Source organism: Aptenodytes patagonicus, chromosome 8 (genome assembly GCF_965638725.1).
Source record: "Aptenodytes patagonicus chromosome 8, bAptPat1.pri.cur, whole genome shotgun sequence".
Taxonomy (NCBI): domain Eukaryota; kingdom Metazoa; phylum Chordata; class Aves; order Sphenisciformes; family Spheniscidae; genus Aptenodytes; species Aptenodytes patagonicus.
Window position 1 is genome coordinate 14895994 of NC_134956.1, and position 22683 is coordinate 14918676.

General features: G+C 34.8%; 1 protein-coding gene across 5 annotated transcripts in view; it reads right to left on the bottom strand.

The window, feature by feature from the left end:
* The window catches only part of CFAP20DC (CFAP20 domain containing), an 86758-nt gene that overhangs the window by 57249 nt on the left and 6826 nt on the right, over window positions 1–22683 (bottom strand). For 4 of the 5 annotated variants that reach the window (XM_076346529.1, XM_076346533.1, XM_076346530.1 and 1 more), the window contains 4 exons: window positions 21750–21839; window positions 21175–21268; window positions 19181–19253; window positions 2702–2816 (listed from right to left, as the gene is read on the bottom strand). In XM_076346529.1, coding sequence (XP_076202644.1) covers window positions 2702–2816; window positions 19181–19253; window positions 21175–21268; window positions 21750–21839 — 372 coding nt within the window. The other variant, XM_076346532.1, reaches the window with a different exon arrangement.

Here is a 22683-nt window from a genome sequence, read left to right on the forward strand (position 1 = left end):
AAACAGATCAGTACATATGACCTAGTGACTGCCAGCCCAAGTGAGCTCTGTTACCCAGCATATCCACAATATGTTTTGCAGCTAACTTGTGAGAAAGTATATTTATTGAAGGTTTTCTGGGGGAAAAAAAATTGTTATTCAATATTACTTCATAAGTTAAAGTTACTGCAGCTTAAGTGCTCCAAAGGCTATAGCTGGAGATTCTTTGATGATTTCTTTCTGAGATTCAAAAAAAAAAAAAAAAAAAAAGGATCTCTCCAAAGCTTGCACCCCTTCCACAGTGAAAACTATCAGGCAAATTTCTAGCATGGACAAGACCCCACTACTCATTGTTTATAATAAATGTTAACCATACCTGATAAGACATTTCCAAAAGACAAATCAGATAATGACAACTGCCTAGGTTGCTAAAGATCCTACTTAAATACATGTTTTAATTCTCATTAGATAGTTATTCCATTTGTTTCAGGAAACACTTTTAGAACACTAACATCAATGTGCTACACTCTCCTGCACAATTCAGTAGCTCTTTCAATTCTCTCAGTTTCAAGTTTTTCCACTTAATTCAACTCTTGTATACTGCTATTTTTTATAATATAGAAATAAGCAGTTACAGGTGTCTATTTTGCATGTGGACCATATTACAATTCCATTATTCTCCCAGAAAAAAAGAAGTTTCATATAAAACAAGTAATGCCACAAGCAGAACAACTAACAAAGTATGTTTTCTTTGTGGCTTTATGTTTTGCGTTTAGAGTCTCTGATGTTTAAAAACACATATGCTCATAGTTCTGGTGTTCCTAACAATTAATCTCCTCATCGATTCTGATATCTAGTGAGGGATGAGCTGATGCTAACACATCTTCTATAACCGGGAAATAAACAGAAATGGCCTTGAGGAGAAACGTAACCATTCTCATGAAATTTACACAACTGTAATATATTTGATATGATTACTCACATATAAAATTCAGTTGATCAATGGGTTGAAGTTTTATTCAGGGAGAAGAATACCAAGACATAATGATCGTTCATGCCTCATTTCCTTATAAAGTCAAGGTAAAAGTACTAGTTTCTAAATGCCAAATAGTAAATATTTTTTGAGAAAAAAATTAGGTCCATACATTACTATTCAGCTTTTAAGTCTGAAATTTTGGAAGGAAAGGAATACTTGTTTTGAAGACACCAAGCAATGGAATGGAAAATGCAGTATTTAATTATAACTGATATTTCTATTGCTGAGGTTTAAAAATAGCATCATTTGTAAGAATACAATACAGGAAGCTAGGATATGAAAATGTAAACTATGTTCTACTGATGGAACAAACAACATATTATATCCTTATTCACAACCAATCATACTGATAATAATGATCAGCCTGTGTATACAATAAGTTAAACTATCAGAGCCATGTAAAAGATCTATCTAATCACCGAAAGCAGCATACTCCCCCTCCTTTAAGTAAAAGCAACAATAAAAAGGCAGATAACCATTTAAAAGAAGACAGACTTGTATTCAGATACACTAAGAAATACAGACCTACTCTTTAAGGTTGGTCAAGCGTTAAGGTTATTAAAATATTTTGTCATTATAACTGATCAGAGCGTTTAGGTGGATCTCTGATTAATGTTTTATTATCTAAATTAAGATGTATAACTGAAGTTCATATTCTGATGGAATTTAACCTGGTGTACATTTATGCATACTTTAATCCTGAAACATTTGTGCTAGCCTGACACCGACCAACTAACTGAAATTATACTGAAGAAAAATAATTTCATTTCAGTGGATCTTGAATTAACGGCAACTTCAGGGGTATGATCTGATGCATATTCATTTGAAAAAAATCCAACCAGTTCTTCCCACAAAGCAGAAAACTCCTGAAATCTAAAATTATCACAGCTACCTTCACCTAAACTATCTTAAAAGAAGTCATAACTTCAGAGGTTTTTGTAAAATATTCTCTCACATGTCTAGCCTTAAATCCACAGATACTTAGCATACTGTTATTTAGTTCTCTTGGTGCATAGTTATATTTTAAAATATTTGAAATCTAACTATTCTCATGTCCAAATGACTTTCTAAAGCAGTAGTTGAGACTTCAGTCTTTACAAGGTTATATGGTAACCATCAGGTTTTGTATCCTGACAGCTATTACCATATGTTGTTGCTGGGCATGGGAGAAGGGAACAGGGAGAAGCTGATGGCTATTGTTTTATTTTCACCAGTTTGACATATGTGTTGTTTTATATATACCAGAATCTGTAAGAACATGAAGCACATGAAAGTAGCCATCAGCTACAGTCTACCTGCAGCTCCAGTGAATGTAATAAAAGGTCACTACGGGAGAAGGTACACATGAACAGGAGCACTATAATGAAGAAGCACCGGGGACACAGAGACAGAGAACTTTACAAAGGCTGAATAGACAGCAGAAGTGAGAGATAAACACATCACAAACAGCATTAATCTTGGAAAATGGGAATGAACTCCTAATGTTAGAAGAAGGGTAGAAGAGTAGTAGTATTAAGTAGTTCTGATACCGTCCAGTAGAGGGGACATACACATGTATCTTGAATCGGCAGGAACTGAATTCTAAACCAAATGGTAATTTCAACAGGTCTATAAACTTACATAAAACATTTCTGATATAAAAAGCGTGCTCAACCACAGTTCAAGGAATATTCCCAAGGTACTTACTATTTTGCGCTTGATGGTAAACAGAGGAATTTTTGCATGCAGAGGGGTTACAGATAACTCCTTATGGACCGTTGATAAATACAATCTTCTTTTAATATTTCCTAAATCAGTTATCCTATAAAAGAAGAAGCAGGAGAGAATGGAACAGATCTTTGTCAATTCAATAATCCACTATCTTTGGGCAATCACAAAAAAACTATTCATATGCAGAACCTTTATGTCAGTGATAGCAAATACAGAATTTAAAAATTACTTCTTTTACAAGATGAGTAATGAGATTTCTTTCTCAAATTCAAACTTTGTGGCTATATTCCTGCGTATATAAAATCACTTTACATGCTAATTTTATTTCAACAGTCTACACTCTTCGCTAGATTTCCATAGCCCTTCAGACTATGAAAGAATTCAATTTGTATGAACTGAGAACCCAGTAGCCTTTAATAATCACACTTGTTTCTGCCCCTTAAGCTTGTGTTATCTTGGGACACACTGTTACCTGCTAACTAGAAAAACATTACTTGCTTTCTTTTCCTAAAAATGCCCCTGTCATTTTATATAGACTCTTGTTGGCTTAAAGATAGACACAAGACATTGTCTGTCTGGTTTTACTTCCTGAGCACGTATCTTCAAATGTGAATTATAATACAAAAGTTTATTGCCCACTATTCAGGTCATCTCACAATGACATCAAGGATACTGAATCTGAACACGTCTAATAGATTCAGACCACAGCCATGATCACAAAGATTAGGTTTCCTTTAAACTGATAAAGAGGCTAATTTTTATGTTCTGTTTCTTTCAAGTCTTGTGAGCAGCTATACTGGTTTTGGCTGGGATAGAGTTAAATTTCTTCAGAGTAGCTTGTATAATGCTATGTTTTAGATTTGCGCTGAAAAGTGTTAATAACACAGGGGTGTTTTAGTTACTGCTGAGCAGTGCTTACACAGCATCAAGGCTGTTTTCTGCTTCTCATACCACCCAGCCAGCGAGTAGGCTGGGGGTGCACAAGAAGTTGGGAGGGGACACAGCTGGGACAACTGACACAAACTGGCCAAAGGGATATTCCACACCATAGGACATCATGCTCAGCATATAAAGCTGGGGGAAGAAGAAAGAAGGGGGGGGACATTCGGAGTGATGGCGTTTGTCTTCCTAAGCAACCGTTACGCATGAAGTCCTGCTTTCCTGGAGATGGCTGAACACCTGCCTGCTGATGGGAAGTAGCAGATGCCTATTTAGCTTTGGTTGCACATGCGGCTTTTGCTTTACCTGTTAAACTGTCTTTATCTCAACCCACAAGTTTTTGCACTTTTACCCTTGTGATTCTCTCCCCCATCCCACTGCGGGGGAAGTAAGAGAGCAGCTATGTGTGGCTTAGCTGCCCACAGCAGCACAGCCTTGATATTCCCCAGCAGTCCTACCTTACTATACCGTAGAACAGACATTACTTTAAAGGCTGCAATCTGTATGGTGAAATAATGATTAATTTACCTATTATTTTTGAACAGGCCTATTTCTAACAGATGGGTATTTCTCTGTAATTAGCAGCCCCTCTGAGAAGATGACAAATAATTACAATAAACAACTTTCTGTCACTACTTAGTGGTGTTAAAAATAATTACTCATAATCATTATATTTAAATGCTGGGTTTTAGTTTAAAATTGTGAGACTGCCCTGTAGATTATTTTTTTTTTATTACTGAAAACACTTTTTCATTAGTAAGGACTACCTGTAGCTTAACTAATGAAATGTCACCCAAAATTTGCAGATAAACACCCTGAAATGTTGTTAGGATTCCTTAGGTCAGCTTAGGAGGGCATTAACTCTGGAGCAAGTTACATACTTTAGCTGTTATGGCAATTCAAGTGTTCAACCAAGGACAGTACAAAATATACTGCAAGTATGTAACCATCAAAAGGTGCTACTAGTACAGGCAATTAAAAACACAGGAGCACCTTCTTGATGCCCCATAGTCATTAAGACCATCCTGCAAAGCAAACAGGAAGTCCGTCGGCTTTCCAGAACTTGTTGATTCTTTCCTCTCCCTTGCAGACAATCTGATCTTTAATCTATTAATCCTCATAACGTGGGTGGGCAAATCAAAATGAAGTGGAAGAGTCTACTAGCTGTTCCACTTTGAAAGACTAGCAGTTCCTCTCAAAGTCACATGCACTTCAAAGGCAGAAGTTTCACTACTGTGCCAGGGGAAGAACACTATATCCTCACCACTGCTATCCTTAGGCATAGCAGATTTCAGTATCAGCTGCACATATATTTATGGATAGATGAATAATACCACTGAGTCCTTGAAAAGTGACTTCATCAGATGACCTCAAAGTGTCTTACAATGCTAGCATTCTGGGCTTGATCTTACTTTTGAAGAAATTTAAGCAAGATGTGAAATAATTCACCTAAGATCATCAGCAAGTTGGCCACATAGCTAAGCCTGTGCCCCAGATCAGGGCTTAGTTCCACATCCATTACTTTGCTTCTCATATACCCTTTGATGAAAAACCTACAGATGTAGTTTTCAGAAACTCTCCACTCTGCTCTAAATCTTGATGTTCAGAAGTGCTAAGAAATTGAGGCACCAAAGAACTTCAAAGAATTGGAGTAGTAGTTGCTTGCAACTCCCCTAGATCTCCTGGTTATGTGTAGAGCTGAGCAACTGTACAGAGGAACCAGGTAGCTGCAGTAACCTGAGTGCTGAAACACACAAAAATACTATTCCTGCTGAAACTCAAACTGCATAATTCTCAATGGAGAATGTTGCTTTAAGTGATGCTATGACAAAGCAGTAGGAGCCTAGACTTAAGTCATGCATATCTCCAAATAACTGGCAATAAAAACTTAGAGTTAACTTTCTCATATTAGTTCAATATGTTTAAATTTTATTTTTTTTATATGAATAGTTTTATCTTCATCCCGAAAAATATTAGGTACCTTAGCAATAAAAAGGCCATTAGTAAATGTACAGCTCAGTTACATTCCGAAGTGCAATACAAAACACACTCATTTAGGTAAAAATACACACATTTATATCAGACTGTCATATAAGTCTAAAATAAGATGGGTTTTGTGATGGTATGTATGCTGTAAAGAAGCAGAAAACCTTAGCTATATAGTTATAATCACACCTAAAGAAGTTTAAATTTTATTTCAGTAAATAAATTTAAAAGAAAAATATTTATATTCTACAGGTTGAAGTATATGAAACATTTGAAGAACAGGCAAAATTGGAGAAAGAAGATAGTCTTAAAATTCTGTAAAATAATTTGTTTCCTGGGAGAAGATAATTATTTGATAGTTGGTGTAACTTTCAGACTTTTCAGTTACATTGTTTCTTGGAAAATAAAAATAAAACAAGGGTCTGATGAAACTTTTTTCTGAAATAATTCAGACAACAGGAGTTAGAATATTAGAACTCCCACTTGTAAAATGACTCAAAAGTACTTGTGGTGAAACTCAACCTTTTTTTTTTCTGTTATCAAAAAGCACGACCTATGTTAAACCTACAAAGGCAAGAAACATCTGCAGCACACATCTTGATTTTCAAAGATGCATTTAAAAAAATCTATACAGGAGTTAATGTATTTTTATTATGTCTGTGCTTGAGTATTTATATCTAAGGGTCAGACATGTGATAGAAAAGTAATGAGACCATGTTTAGAAAAATGAGGTAGTCAACAGGAAAATCAACCTCACATAATAATATTCCTGTGATCAGCAGGTGCATAACTCTCCCAGCTATGGTCATTAACTGCATTCATTTCACACTTAACATCTACATTTGCAAACCATTTGAAAGTAAAATTACCTCCCAATTCAATTTTCAATTTTATTTTATATCTTCAACTTTGATTGACTATTCTCCTCACAATGGTAACTATAGTGAGATTGCAAGTAAATGGTGGCAACCACCCAAGAGTACAAATAAACTCATCTTCTCAGATTACCTATTCACTTTGCTTCTGTATGTGTAATAATTTATAACCATTTGTTAATATTCAATTCAAGGCTTAAAATGAACTTAGAAAAAATGATGCTAGACTGTTGAAGGGATGCTTCATTTATCAGGCTCACTTGTTCTTAAAATGAAAGTGTTTTTCTCCTTATAAATGACTTAAACTAGTAGTTTACCAAACATGAAAGTAGGTATTTCATTGATGTTGCTAAGCAAAGAGCAACTCCCATACAATTTATTATTAATGGAAATCTCTTTGTATCCTGGTCAAAATCCAGATAGAATGCTAAAAGCTTAACCTTTAAGCTTTTAAGCGTTAAGGTAAAGCTTAACTATTAGTGTTAGTATATTAGTACTTAGCAATTGTAGTGCCATTTTCCCTATAAAAATTATGTGTTTCAGAAACATTAGATAGTATCATCATCATCTCCATTTTAAAGATAGAAAAACAAAGGAATAGCAATGGTCAGCTGATTTGCCATGCTTACAGATTCTTAAGTTTCCTTATTCAGGAGCAGTCTGTACTTCACATATGTTTTATTTTATGCGCTACTTGTAAATTGGTCTCACAGGAGATACTACATTATTGAACTGGCTGCCTGATCATCTGAAATCCAGAGCACTGTATTCTGCCCTCATAAAACCAGACTTAGTTATGTTGGAAATCAATCAAATCTCTACAAAATAAGATCAGGAAGATTGATATATCACCTAGATTTAGGGAACAAGTTGTGAAGAACCAGCTTTATTTTTATATACTGGAATTTTCTGTTGATAGTGTTTTTCTGGACAGAATTAAGGAAAAACACACACCAAAGTCCCCTTAAACAGTATCCATAAAAAGGCAGTAATACAGGTGGCAGGTACAAAAAGAGAATCATCAAATCTGGTTGCTAGAATAGAAAAACTTTCCAAATATGAGCAATTACAAAGAACTGGTGATCCCTGAGCTTTCCCTACAAAATATCAACATATTTGCAATCAATTCTCCAACTGAAGGAATGACCTGGTATTTTCACTGATCAAGAATATTTGTTGTGAAAGTTTCATTACTCTTAGAACTTCATAAGTTTCCAAAATCATTCTAGAAGTGGTCATTAATATTCATAACATATACTCTAGAAACGTCTATCAATATTTTAACATCCTTGGTTTTGAAATGAGCTGATCTTTCTCTTATTTTCAAGTATTTAGTAAATTCTATTTTAAGGCATGGTGGTATGTTCCTCTGAAGAATGGCTAACTGTGCCAAATAGTTTAGAAAACCGTAATTCCAGAAAATAGTTTTTAATTTGTTCAGTACAAAGTACTCTAATAAGTATTAATATGTGGAAAGTTTAGTGCCTACTTCTTTTCAAGAATCTAAACAAATTACCCTTACAATGCAGTTATTTATGCCTGCAATGAATTCTGTTGGCTCTTTAGTTTATTGGCTGTTATTCTTTCCACTTTGTTTTTCTTTCCATGAATTTATCTATTCTAAAGAGACAATCTGTCCTTTCATGTTTACAAAGACAAATAAAAGGTTATGTTTGCACCTGCTATATGTAACAGTTCTCTTAAGTACAGCCATATTTCTCACATTTAGCAATTCTTAGTAATTAGAATAAATGGTTAAGAAGTCTGCATTTTAAAAAGACAAAACTAAGTTTTCTTGCTAACACTGGATCATGCATTTTCTTTATTTGGCATATGAAAATCCTGACTAACAAACCCTAGCAATCAAACATAAACAGGATTCAGTTTACTCCACATTACTTAAATTGATCCACCAACCAAAATACACATAATTAGTACTTTTCTTCTCTCTAAAGTCCTAGAAGACTTTAGAGTAGTATCACCAGGACATCATCTAACACCATGATAAGATTTACTCTATTCATTTAATAGCATATCATATGATAGGTTAAAATAGACTCACTACCTAGCAAGTTAAAACTTAACAAAGCATCTCTCCCAACAGTTTCAACAGATTCAAGATATATTTAAACAAAGATAAAGTGATACTGGTTAAAATAATTACTTTCAGGACATTTTGAAACTTATGCAGAAATACTGCAACACAAAGATAATGTTCTTGATCTTGGACTGAAGTGACTAGTGGAAAAAGGGGGAACTGTACAGACTGGACACAGTGTTTCATCAGCCTACTAAGCTAAAGGTATTGTGCTATACTAAACTAAGACTGCCTGTAACTGCACTTACAAAAAGCAATTACACTAGCTGTTCATTTGCAGACACTACAGCTGCAACAAATCCTGCAACATCAGCCTTGGAGGATACACAGCCTGATGAAGGTAATATTCCTTTTCGTGACAGCTGTTGACTTCACTGTACAAACTGTATCTAATTTGAGCTTGGCAGACTGATGAGTATGCTCTGGTCTGAGGAGAAAGCAATATGCTATTTCTGAAACAAGTCTGAGAAATGTATTTTTGTTCACCACCGTTTCTCTGGTCTTTAAATAAATGGTAATGCTGGATAACCTGCCCATTAGCAGGCAGTGATCAGCCAAAAGGAGACTGATGCATGGAAAGAGAAGAGGCCCCCTTCCTCCACTCTCCCCTCCTTGCCAAAATGATCTCCACTTCCCCTACCATTCTTAATCACCTATTCAGCAGTCCTCCTCTGCTTTCATGCTTGTTCTGCCTTCCCACATTGACTCCCCCTGCCTTGGTTCCTGGTCTGCAGATACAAACTGTTGCTGAATACTTCCTGGAAGACTTCATATCACCAGAAGGATACACACTGGAAAATACTGGTTTAAGGCACTAATTAGGGCAATCAGACCTCATCCAGATTTAGGATGTTTTAAAAGAAGTCACAAGCTTCAAGAAACACCATGGACAAATATTAATTGTAAATTTATTTTGAAAATATTCTTTTTTTTATAGCTGACTCAAGAACCTGAATTCAAAACCACTGTAAGCTACCTGGCCCAGAATCTGACTCAAACCATCTCCTTTCTAGTTTGAAACTAAGTATGTTACTTGGATTACCATAACCTGTGACTAAGTATTCCTTCTTCTCAGACCTCAATTTACTTGTCACTAAATATTCAGAAGAATGTAACAGTTTTATCTAAAATTAGAATTCTAGTTTATCTTTACAGTGAAAAAGCTGTAACAGTTTTCTAACCCCATCCTTCAATTTCCTGTAGAATGTAACAAAATCGTTCTCATCAAGGTCTGTGCCATTAGACTCCCACTGCACTCTCCATTTAAGAAACAGATTGATACAGTGTTCCAATAAGTTAAATTATTTTATCTCTGTTTTTGCTCTGATCCCTTTTTGAAAGTAATGAGAATGAAAGCATATCAGGGTCAGAACAGCAAGTGAAATGGTTTTGCCTACCAATTTAAAATAAAACAACATATCTAAATGTTAGTGGCAAGATTTAGGAAAGGATCATTAACCATACTGAGCTCATGGTGAGAGCCTGCCAATAAAGACCTGACTGAAAAGAATACAAGGAATCATCTATCCTAATTTTGACCAGCTATGAGATTTTTTTTCCTTAAAAGGATCATACCCAGTTAAGGTAAGAATAAAGGTATGGAAAACAGTTCCCATCTTTCCAATTTAAATTTAAAGTTTTCGCAGAATCTGCCTCTGTGTATTTGTGTTATGGAACATTTACTGCTATGCACATTCAGCTGCCTGTTTAAATAGTCTGCTTTACTCCTCATCTGTAACAGTGCCATGCCCTACTCTTTGGTAGCTAGGAACACAGGACAGCTTGTAGGTATCCAGTCAGATCATGTCATTTTCTTCAGTGTCTGCACATCATATCATGTGTATGCAAGTATCCCCAGAAAAGCAAGCTGAAATGTAAGTAGTCGCACCTCCTACCAAGAATAAATCTCAAAACAGATGAAACTTTATGAGGCATTATCCCTGAATTTTCTTTTTGAATAAACTGAAGTCTTAATGTTGTCTCTAAAATGGTAATTGCACATAAAAGGAAATATCTATATGGAGACAGCTGCTGCATAAGGCTGGAAACCCTTGAGTCATTGTGCACCTCACTAACTCTGTTCTTATATATACTATTGCTGTATGTCAGATCACAACCATGCCAGGTATTCTTTATAGACAAACAATCCTTACTCCTTATCTTTTTGAACTGCAAAAGAGAAGGGGTGGCTCCACCATTACTTCACTCCCTTTCCTTAAAAGGTTGAAGATTAATACCTCTAGACTAAGATCACTATGCAAATGCAACTGTCTACAATTAAGGTGAGCAAATTAAGAAATGAGATTTAGTCATGAACAGTCACATTAAGGCAAACAGTAACCATCCTGGCTTCCAATCAACCAAAAGGATACTCTGAAGGGTTGACTTGAGTAGATTTTCATTCCACATTGACAGCCTCCTTAAGCCCTCAATGTAATTACAACTACAGGATATTATAATTAACCTACTTTCTTCTTATTTTTTACTGTGCCTTATTGAAGCATTAACTTGGCAGAAAGCTCATGGTTTGCTTTGCCACTGGAGTTTGAATGTTACTATGAGGCCTGTCTTTTCAGAGAAGTGTGATCTTGTCTCTACCTACATTGTTGGCAAATCAAAGCTTCTCTTGTTCTCCTTCAAGCAGTTCACAACCTTCGTAAGCTATTCAGAATCTGAGATTTACGTATTGGTCACAATTAGATATCATGCTAGTCTTCTCTGTTTTAACTCTAGCAGGATGTGATGGGTCTTATTTTTTTAACTTAAAACTTTCTCACAAGATACTATAAGGAGAGATTATCATCAAAATAACTGAAGATGACAACATTCAACTTTTTAGCCACCTGGATCTCCAGGTGTGAGCAATTTCCTCAGTGTTTCAGGATGCTTATTCAGCACCACCATCATAATTTCTTTCTCACCTTGGTACATGTGTCCATTGACAAATTCTGAACCTATAGTTTAACAGAAGGGTTTTTTCTTACAAAAATATGAGAAACTTATTCTGATTTCTCCCCTTCAATAACTGAAGAAACAAGAAATTACCCTCTTGAGAATATTCTTGTTTACAAAGAGCCTTCTGCAAAAGATACATTAACACAGTCTATAGCCATTGAAGGAAAAGAGTTTCAACATCTGAGAAAGTTCTGGGTGGAGCACATATTCAATTCCTCAGATAAAAGAAAATTTGGTACACATCTGTATCTGTTCAACCAACACTAAAAAAAAAATCAAATTCCTTGGTTGATACCTTTCAGAAACACAACTGATTCACACTGTGCACAGAGTGGGTACACATTCAAATACTGAAAGAAACACTGCTGGAAAAGAAAGATCCACTACTACCCCTCAAATGGTACTCAATCCTATGGACTCAAGAAGTGCAGAGAAAAGAACACTTTCATGAAAGTCCAGATGGCCTAAAGATATACTGGAGAAGGATGAACTGGTAATTAAGCTGCTAAGGGGCACTCGGAGAACAAAAATTTTTTGGTAGTAGTTAGAGATCTTGATAGTTGTGGAAGAAAGAACAAGAAGTATCTATGTCTGAAGAAGTTCCAGGGCCAAGGAAAAAAGATTCCTTCAATAAGCAGAAAGTAAATAAGGATGTGTGCAAGCTCTAGAACAGAAGATCAACAGTGGAAAAAGTCTCTCCTTGCCTCATGTTTTATACTGATTAATTGAACAAGCAATGAAAATATTGACATAAGACAACTTTAAACAGTTTTACAGCTGCAGAAGCAATGAAAGTCATCAAATGGAGAAATTAGAAATATTTGCAGAATAAGGGTAACAGATTTATCCTGACTAGGGGGAAAGAAAGTATCTCACTTCTTTCAGACCAAGCACCTATCTTCTTTCAGACCAAGCAGCTAATCTAACTAGCAACATAATTTTAAACTAGGACTGTGTATTTTGTTATCAGTTCTATAATAATTGCATGAATCCTTTTTTATATCTGGAAGCAGGACACCCTGTTCATGGGGTATCTTTTTTGGTATATCTGTTTCCTAAATTACCACCCATGCTGTGTTGGTACTCTAGTGAAAGTGACAACTGGAAGAGTTATTAAAAAATATTTACTTATGAAGGAGATTAACTCATATTTGAAAGTTACGGAATTTAACATACCCTAATACTTTTAAGAATGTTTCTGTATTTCACTCCTGCTTCACAGAAAATTCAAGGAGCAAGCCTCATGTTACTAAACATCAGAATTTCAAATAATCTCTCCAGCTAAATCTGTTCAATAAAGTTTACCTTCGGTCTCTATCTAAAATCTTCAAATACTGTTAGAACTACACAATAGAATTAGCATCTATGTCCTGCTTCTAATTTTAAAAGGTTGGTCTAAGTTTTGCAAGACTAACCAAGATTCATATTTTTATTGTTCTGTATCTGAAAACATGCTGGGTCTTTAGATTAACATGAATAATTTATCATATCTGTCAGCAAAGCTAAAATGATGACTAATTATGATAGCATGTAATTCACATAAATTCAAGCTATTATGGTGTCTATGAATAAATTAGTTATACACATAAAATCTAGCGTGTTCTGGTTATTAAAATTTGAGAGTAATTTATTCCAATAGTCCTGAAGAGAAGTAAGTATAAAAAACCTTCAGGTGAGTTTGTCTTTCTTGCCAAGGTGAGATAAATTTTGTACATCTTCTTACCAGCTAGACAGTTTTTATTATTTGGTACCACTGGCAAATTTCACTGCTACCTTCTTCCAAGTTGCTACCCAGAATGAAGCAGTACTATAATGGGAACTGATCTCTACTCAGGATATTTTTATTAGCATCTGAACAAGATCTCTTTCCTTCCATCATAACACAGTTCTGTATCCAAACTATTTCTACCAAAGCTCACCTTTGTAACAAGCACAGAGTAATATTAAATCTGGGTTTTAAAAAGTTTTCTTGGACCTTAAAATACAGTAAAATTTTATTTCTACCCAATAGTAAGCTGGAAAATTAAAGGTAAGACTTAACTGATGATAGATTTGCAAAGAATGCAAACACATAACCTCTTTATGACAGAAAAGAAGATCTAAGAGTTTTGGATGGTGTTTGTAATCACCCCTAATTCCATTTCTTCTCAAATAACAGGATCAGAAATAAATGACAAAATCCTGGAAAGTGACAACAGAACTATTGTCACATATACTTCACACTGAAGTATTTGTGCAGATGCAATCATCTAGTTGACCTCCTGACTCATAATTGGATATACTAAATTAAAAACATTCTCTGTCCATGTTTCAAATGAAATGGCTATCAAGTACAAGGAAAAATGTACAAATACCAAAATAACATGACTCAAGTGAACTATCTGCCACAAGATATGACAAATAACTTACTGAAAAGAGCAGAGTATTTATAGTTCACACTATAGGACATAACTTTTGATAATTTCATATTTTAAAATGAAAACCTTACTACTACATATGTTTTTTGAGGGTAGGTAACAGCCTTTCACCCTCACTTTCCTGTGATAATGATTTAACTGAAACATAAATAAGGTTATAAAGCAGTCCATCTCTGAAAAAACTAACTGACTACAGTACATAAGATTAGTCTCTTTACCAGAAAAATAATTCCTTATTAATATAAATGTTTCTAAAATGTTGTGTGCTCCCCTCAGAATAACAAGCGCTGATGCCTTCTGAAGCTGGTGAAGGCTAGTGGCAAGCAAAGCTAATCTGACTATGAACAGTGGGATTCTAACTGAGCAAACCTGTTCACAAGCACTTTGCCAGCTGAGCCTTAAAAAAAGGTTGAAACATTATGAAGAATAAAGAGACATAGTTACCATTAAAGTAAATGAGCAACCATGCTGTGATCCTCAGCACATTCATGCTAGCAAGATGGTCCATAAGGTAGTGAGTAATTCTAGGAAGTGGCAACAAAGCAGAGTCCCATGGCATGTTGATACCAAGCACCAAGATCTGGGCTATGGAAGCAGGAGTCTGAGAAGCAGCTATTACTAACATGTATTTTTGCTGTGCAGGTTTTCATGTCAGAGGTGAGTGGATCTTACATGAGATCTCAAACATCCCCAACTTTACAAAGTATGCCACAATTTATAGCTCTTTACCATCCAAAGATTTAAACAAGTAGTAAAGTTGGCCATCATTGAGATAGATGGCATGACTTAAGAGCTACAGCAATGGATCAGTAAGTACCATACCTGGTTCTGCCACTAACCTTGTTGGATCACTTTACGTATTAGTTTGACATATTTTGTTGTTACTATCTTCTGTCCTGTCTGGATGCCCAAATGCAAAACTGGGAAACTTCTCTTTTTTATCAAAAACTCTATCTCCCTAAACTGGCATCTATTCAGTGATTGTATAATACATCAGAAATTAAATCTGTACTATCAGCACACACTAGCCTGCATATCAATGAAAGCGTACTTGATCAACCACCAGATTTTAAAATTTACTATAATTCCTATTTTTATTATTTCATATATTTAAAAGTATCATACAACAATGAGTTAGTTAACTCTTTATAATATACTTTCAAAATAAATTGAATATTACTCCCATAACTCATATGGAGAACAGGGGAAAAAAGGCTGAGCAACCTACAGGGACTCATACAAGACAACATATTTCAGTACATCACCAGAAATAGAGCTTCTGATCCTTGTCCACACCTCAGACCACCCTACTTTGAGGCTATGGTACAATTTGAAGGTTTATTTTCTCACATCAACAGCTCTACTCATTTGCTGTAAAAATTATAACATGACATACTAATTTCATGTGATACTTTAGTTCTGATATGTTTATTTTCGATGTTAGGTATGACAATGACTGGCATTACAGTATTTTAAGAATGAATGTTTGTGTGCTTGACAAAATGCCAAGCAGAAGTGCTAGCACCTGCACATGTCCATATATTGGGAATTAAACCAAGAATGCCAACACAAGCCAGATGCTGTTTTCTTTTATACACAAATTTTTTTTTCAAACATTGAGTTACTTTTGCTTTTTCAGAAAGGTAGCAAAATCCATAATACTGAAGATTTAACAACTGGCTACTATATTTACAACAGACAGCTATATTTGGCATTACTAACAGCTTTGCTATTATTTATTTCAAAAAGGCTGCATAAATTACATGCTCTTAGTTGTGATTTTATTACGCTTCACCAAGTTTTTCATCCACAATCTATTTTACACATTTTTTAGGCAGATCAATACATTGATTGTTAATGTGGTGATACTCATCTAATCATGGCACCTAACAAAGTATTAAAATTCTACTTAAATCTCTTCCAAAGAAAAGGCAAAACAGCTAATTTAAACAGTTGTTTGCACATTCAGTATTTATGACAGGAATCCCACACGACTGGTTGATAGCAGCAAGTTAGAAAGTTTAGCTCAGCTGATACCAGCAGTGAGGGACGACCTTGAAGAAATTCTTGTTTGCTGATCAGATCAATCACTGAACAGAATGCAAAAGAGGATGAGGCTCAAACTAAATTCATGTTTCCATCTCTATGCAGAATGGGAGAGGAAGAAATGTACCATAAAGCATCATGTGCTGCTACTACAAAAACTTGGCAAAGTGTTTTTTATATAAAGTAAATTTGATGGCTTGCTATGCTATCAATTTTCACTTGAAGCTACTCAAAGATTCAGTAGTAAGTAGCCAGATTATGTAAGAAACCATCTTCGAACATTAAACTCCAGGAATCACCAGACAGTCAATATTGTGTCCACAAACAAGCAAGAGATTCCTTTCAAAATGCCTGAAATGAAGAGAACTGAATGGCAGTCACGTGAAGCAAGAAGGATTTGTCTTCATTATTTACTGGATTATCATAAGTCTGCTAGGATAAAATACACTGTTTATTTTGCAAGTCTTGAAGGAGTTTATAGGTACATCAATAAGTTACAGTTGATTTCTAAAAATAAATTTACTACTAAGTTTTGTATTAAGGAAGTTTTACTAACTTCTGCATACAGTTGCACTAAGTGGGGAACAAATGAGATTGTACTTTTTAGGCCTATACATCTTTAAGTAGCTCCAGTTACTTTGAATGCATTGATGAACTTATGTAATTATCAGAATAAGCATGATTTGATTATAACATAAGCAATTAAGTAGTGAAACAGTTACAGTGACTTAAACATCTATTCTTTTGTAAAAAGTATATGGAAATGTATTAAGTGAGATTACTTCATCCACATAGACACTGAAATCACTGCACATAAGAGAAGCAGGGAGAATTAGGATTTGTATCAGGCTCTGATAATACTAATTTAGAATCAGGAAAGTTGACAAAAGAAAAATGAAAGTGAAAAATAATAGTTATAACTATTTAAATATAGTAAATTTACATAGTAAATATAGTAATATAGTATATGTTTACATAAACTATATATAGCGAATACAAAACGTGTATTTAAATTTATAGAAGTACATAAGAATATTATAGAAATAAATACATATATTGTTATAAGAGGGACATAGTAACAGTGGGAATGGGAAGTAGCAAGAAAAGGTGAAGAAAACAAAGTCTAGATATGAGCTGGAAAGAGAAAGGGCAAAGAAAGGTGGGAGAGGTGGTAGAAAATTAGAGCTCTCAAAAAAAGCAAGTGATGAAAAAATGAATAGAAAAGTGGAGAAGAGGTTCTTGTTAAGAGGTATAGATGGGTGGCAAGTACCCAAAAGAACCAAACTCAATACGACACTATAAAAAAATCTGAATTCCTATACCTGTCAAAGTCTGACATCTGTCTACAGAATGCCTATGAGAAGCAAATCTATGTATTTGGTTTCTGTTTACTGCATATCCTGTTTGTTTTGTCCCTTTTGTTACACACTTCTGTGTAACCAGAACTACTTCAAACAGAAAAGTCAGTGTGATTTGACACCCAAAGAAGCTCTGTGTTGCAGGAAAAAAAAAGGGTAGCTTTAAAGTTGTGTATGCTTACATTAGAGATACCTTAATATCTAAACAAAAAAATTATTCAAAGTGAAGTTAAGAAATAAAAATAACTACCTTGAAAGGAAGACATAACAGAAAATGTATAAAGGCTGTGGTAGGAAGAGAAATTAAAGAGAAAGGGAAGTTGCTTGAAAACCTGCAGTTTTCTGGTCTGTTCAATTACCAGCTTTCCTGCCAACAGTTTCTCACTTTAAATTAGTAAAATGTTAGTATTTTCTGCACCGAGATCTTGATGCATAGAGTCAAAGCTGTCTTTAAAACAAGTATTTTGAGCCCAGTGTTCTCTCTCAAATTTCTATGCTCCACGGAGAAGCAAAAATATTCTCTGGTGAAGATCTGTGCTAAATAAGTTAATTTATCCTTTGAAGATTTTCTCAATGTTCAGATTCTAAAATAATGTTAGAAGTTAAGCATGCCACAGAGGAATGTATAATATTACCAACATGATGTAGATTATAAATGCCCACTAACTCACAAACCACTGAGACTAAAATACCTGCATTGATTGTTATAAATCCACTGATGAATTTTAATAAATATGACTTGATTCACACTAGCATATTATTTATTAAAATAACAAAATATTCCAAGATGACTCTACTTACATGAAGGCACAGAAGATAACAGAATTACCCAAGAACATAAAACAGCACACCGTCCTCATTTCATGAAATAGATTATTCACATTATAATGAACACTGTTTCCCTACTACAGTATAGCTGGAATGATATTTTCTCAGCATCTCATTGTCCTCTTTGACTTAAACCTACAAGAGTTGTTTCCCCCTACTCCAGACACAAGAGACTTCAGACAATCAAGAAAGGCTGACACCTATGTGTACAGATGAATGCAAAGTTACAGAAAGACAAACAAAAATAAAATTCTGCATTGACTTTACTCAGTTTAATTGCATATCATTTAACCCATCTTTTCTTGTGGAGTTTCTAATGGTATAATATTTCTTTTGTTAATCCAAATCTTCAGTGTTCTACTGGCTACAAAGCTGAGTGGGTTATGCTGGTTATACTCAGGGGGGGAATGTCGTCCAATGACTGACAATTGCCCAAGTTTAAAACTCTATTAAATCATTCCACATCAAACTATTAAAAAAGTCTGTTTCAGCTGTACCTCTCTTTCCTTACAGTATGGACATAATTATACCAATTGAGCACTCCATTTGTTGCTCTAGCTTTTTACCATTTGGTTGGTTGGGTTTTTCTCCCCCAGTTATTAGAATATATATTTCTTTTTGCCCTGAACCAAAGGGCCCTGGTATAGTTATTTATAAATCTCTTAGGAATTTTCAGGAGACCCTTATGAACCAGTATTTTAGTATGTTTGATAAATTCATGTCTCATTTCTTCAGATTTTTCACCATCTTCATTCATGATTTTTCGAGTTTGTTCTGTCTTCAAAGGAATGTCAGTATTTAAAACATCCAAGTAGTAAGTAATTAAGCTAATGGGATTATTCTTATTGTCTTGATAAGTCACCACACTAATGCAAAATCTGCCAGCACAATTAATAGCTGCAATCAGGCATTCACTTTACATTAAGTATCCAAGGAAGTTTTATGCATCTTACAGTAACTCAGTGGAGAAGTCTTGTCCCAATGGCACAAAAATCTGAAGTGTCAGAAATTGCTGGATCAGTCCCACTAGAAACAGGAAAAAAATTAAATACATGTACTCTGTGTGTGCGTGCATTTTACCATAAAGCATTTCAATTTTGTACCATACAGCTACGCTCCTGCAGCACTATTTCCCAAGGTTCACACAACATATAAACACGAGAAAAACCTGAAGAAAACCAATTCAAACTGCAATAAAAGTGTTGTTTTGTAAGTCCCATCTGTGGCTTTGGTGGAATTTTCATGAAAATAAGAGGAACCTTTTTTTACTTACAATTCTACATTGTGTTCCAAGAGCATGTAGACACCACATATCCCATAGGAATTATAAATTAAAGTAATACTTTCCTACCAAGATTATCTTATAGTCATATGAAACTTGCGCTCACGTTTGTGACAATATACACCTTAAACAACTTCAAAAAACCCTTGGGTAAAAATGCAATCCAGATCATGACAATGCTCAGTGGAGGCTTCTGATTTTTAGAACAATAGCAAAGGAGCTTAACCGAGGGAAGAAACACAAGAAATTTCTCAGGATTCAGGTAGCTCCCTATCAAGGGAAAACAGATAGTACAAAGCTGTCTGAATTGAACCATATGTTGTTTTCTTAGTTATTTCATCAGGGAGGGTACGGGCTGCTCTTCATTGACTTAAGACTCAACAGCAACATTAGCTCCTCTTCTAAAGAATGCCAATTCAGAACTTCCTTCTTTTGCAGATCAAATGACACTTTAAAATTTCAAATTATATTTGTATATATAATGTCTTTTTAGACAAGTATTCAAAGATTCCAGTACAACTGGGAGATTGTATACTTGACATAAATGAAATACTTGAGGTACATACACCTCAAGAGAGAAAGAGACAAAGGGAGACAGAATGTTAACAGATGGAAATTTAACTGTGGTATTGCAGCACTAGCTAAAGTAAATTTAAAACCAAACTATTCTTAGCAGTGATAATCTACAACATTACTTCTCAATCCTCATTTTAGGCTGTAATAGTTTATTGTAACATTGGCAATGAACAAAGTTGGATTTCTCAGAAAGACACATTAGGCTAATATTTATTATACTGAAGATAAAAGTAAATTTTTCATAAAAATCAGATTAATCTTCAAGGCCTTAATGCATGACCAGACTATATAATTTCTTATTTATTTCTTGTGTTTGTTTGGAAAAACTAATTTGTAATTATATACCCTGCATGAGAAGTATACTAGAAGATTCCTGTTTCGTTTGACTAAAATCACCACTTCAATTTTTCTTCAAAAGCAAGCACTTAATTCTAAACCAGCTCAATTCATTACTACAAGCCTTACAAGGTACAATACCCTGCAGTGGCATTTAAGGCATAAATTATGATGATTGCTGTATGCCCCAAGACACAGACTGCTTTGATTCTGGTTTATTCTGGTGTAAGTAATAGACAACCTGGGGAAATGCTCCATACTACCCAAAGACTGATTACATAAACGCAGCTGAAATTTGGGTACAGCTTCCTTGTACTGCTAGTGCTTATTTGATACATAAAAGTAAAAATACTTTAAAAAGTAAAATGAGAAAGGGGACAGGAACCTATTTCGCATTCTGTAATGCCAATAAAATTGACTTTAGTAAGTGCTGAATGGAGTCAGAAGTTATTTGCTAGACAGCCTGTAGCAGGATCAGGTATAGAAGCGAACCTAGCAGCACTAGGACAACATGTATCAACAAGGGTCTTCCCTACAGCACTTACTTTAACATGGCGTTTCTATACCTTTTACTTATTTGTAACCGACCTGCTAAAAATTACTGAAAAACCACTTTGCTAATGCTGAATTATGCCCAGAGTGAGGGAGAATAATGGAAGTTTTACATTCCAATATAAGACTGATTTAATAGTCAGAACAACATCAGACATTTAATTCTTTAATTCTACTTTTAATTCATTTAATTCTACTTACAAGTTTGTCTAGTTTCCTTTGGTAGCTGCATTTTGTTGATTTGACTGCTTCCTTCCAGTACAAACACAAAGCCTTTTACTTCTTTATCATATTCCTACAAAAAGGAACAAACATAAGTATCTTGATAGAATTCTCCTCACAACCAGCCATGCTACTAACATGCAAAGCTACTTTTTTAAAGTCACAAATGGCAGACCGCACTGCAAGTATAACAGTAGTTCAAATATGATGGTAATAATATAATCCATAGAAATATGTCCTTTACTTGCATGTTTTATGAACAAATAATGCTGACAAACAGGACTCATGATCCAATGGGCCCAAATCAATCCATTAGTTACCAGAATAGCAAAATTACTTTCTAAATATTTAAACTATAAAATGACACTGTGACCAACCTAGTCTGCAAGCAGGCATAAAGAACTAATTTAAGTAGTCATTTAGTCTGTCATAATGACAGACCTGCAAGTAACAACTCCACTGTCAGGTCAAAACCCTCATTACCTTCCAATTTTAAGCTTCATTCACATTTTTGTTTTATACTCTAGGTTTTATAAGTTCCTCTAAAAACTTACTTTCCATATAGCTGACGGATTGCCAAAAATCTTCCATTTTGCTCCTGGGTTCTTGCCTTGAGCACTGAATATTTCAACAAACGGGCCACCCTATGATAAAACAGTTTAAGGATACATCATCCAATCAAGTGTTCAGCACTGAATCATCAATGGTCAAGATGAGTACATAAGAACAATCCCTCTCCACATCAGTCTGTTACCACAGTCAGTATTACCGATCAGACAGCAGAATATTAATAACAGCTTCTAGACTACTATAATACAAGCAATCCATAGAGTCAATATTTGGCTTTACTAGAGGACCAGAACATAAAATTGAAGGAATACCGTGGAATATTTTAAATTTTATTTATGATGTCATTCTCTAAAAAGCAAAATTATTGTAAAAATTCTAAGACATGCAGCAGATTAGTAATTTATATTTGGACATGGTTTATTTCTACAACTCACCAAGCGAAGTGAGTTTTAAAACATACTGCTAAAAAAATAAAAACTGTTGCAGATTGAATATTTTGTCTGATTTCCTACGGAATTGAAGTTTACACAATCTGTCTACACATATGAATGCGTTTGGCTCTGTCTACATATGTGAATATGTCAAAGACACTTCCCAGTAACTTTTCTACTAGTTACCAAATTCCAGTCTGATTTAACCAAACAGTCTGGGAAACTCAAAAATTTACTGCCTTTTCTGGGCCAACTTAAGTGGCCTCATAGTAGATCTGATCCTACCAGTATCACCATAAAAAGTTAAGGGCTGTACTCATACTGTAGCCTTCATGACGCATCAGAGAATTAATACTGGAAAAAGATTATGAATGCCCCTGCCAGGTGAAAACTCCTTACACAGAGCATGTGCCCTATTAGACGTCAAAGAATCTAACCATAGGCTCTTGGGGAGGTAGGTTCTCATCTCTGCTTTGGGAATTATTTG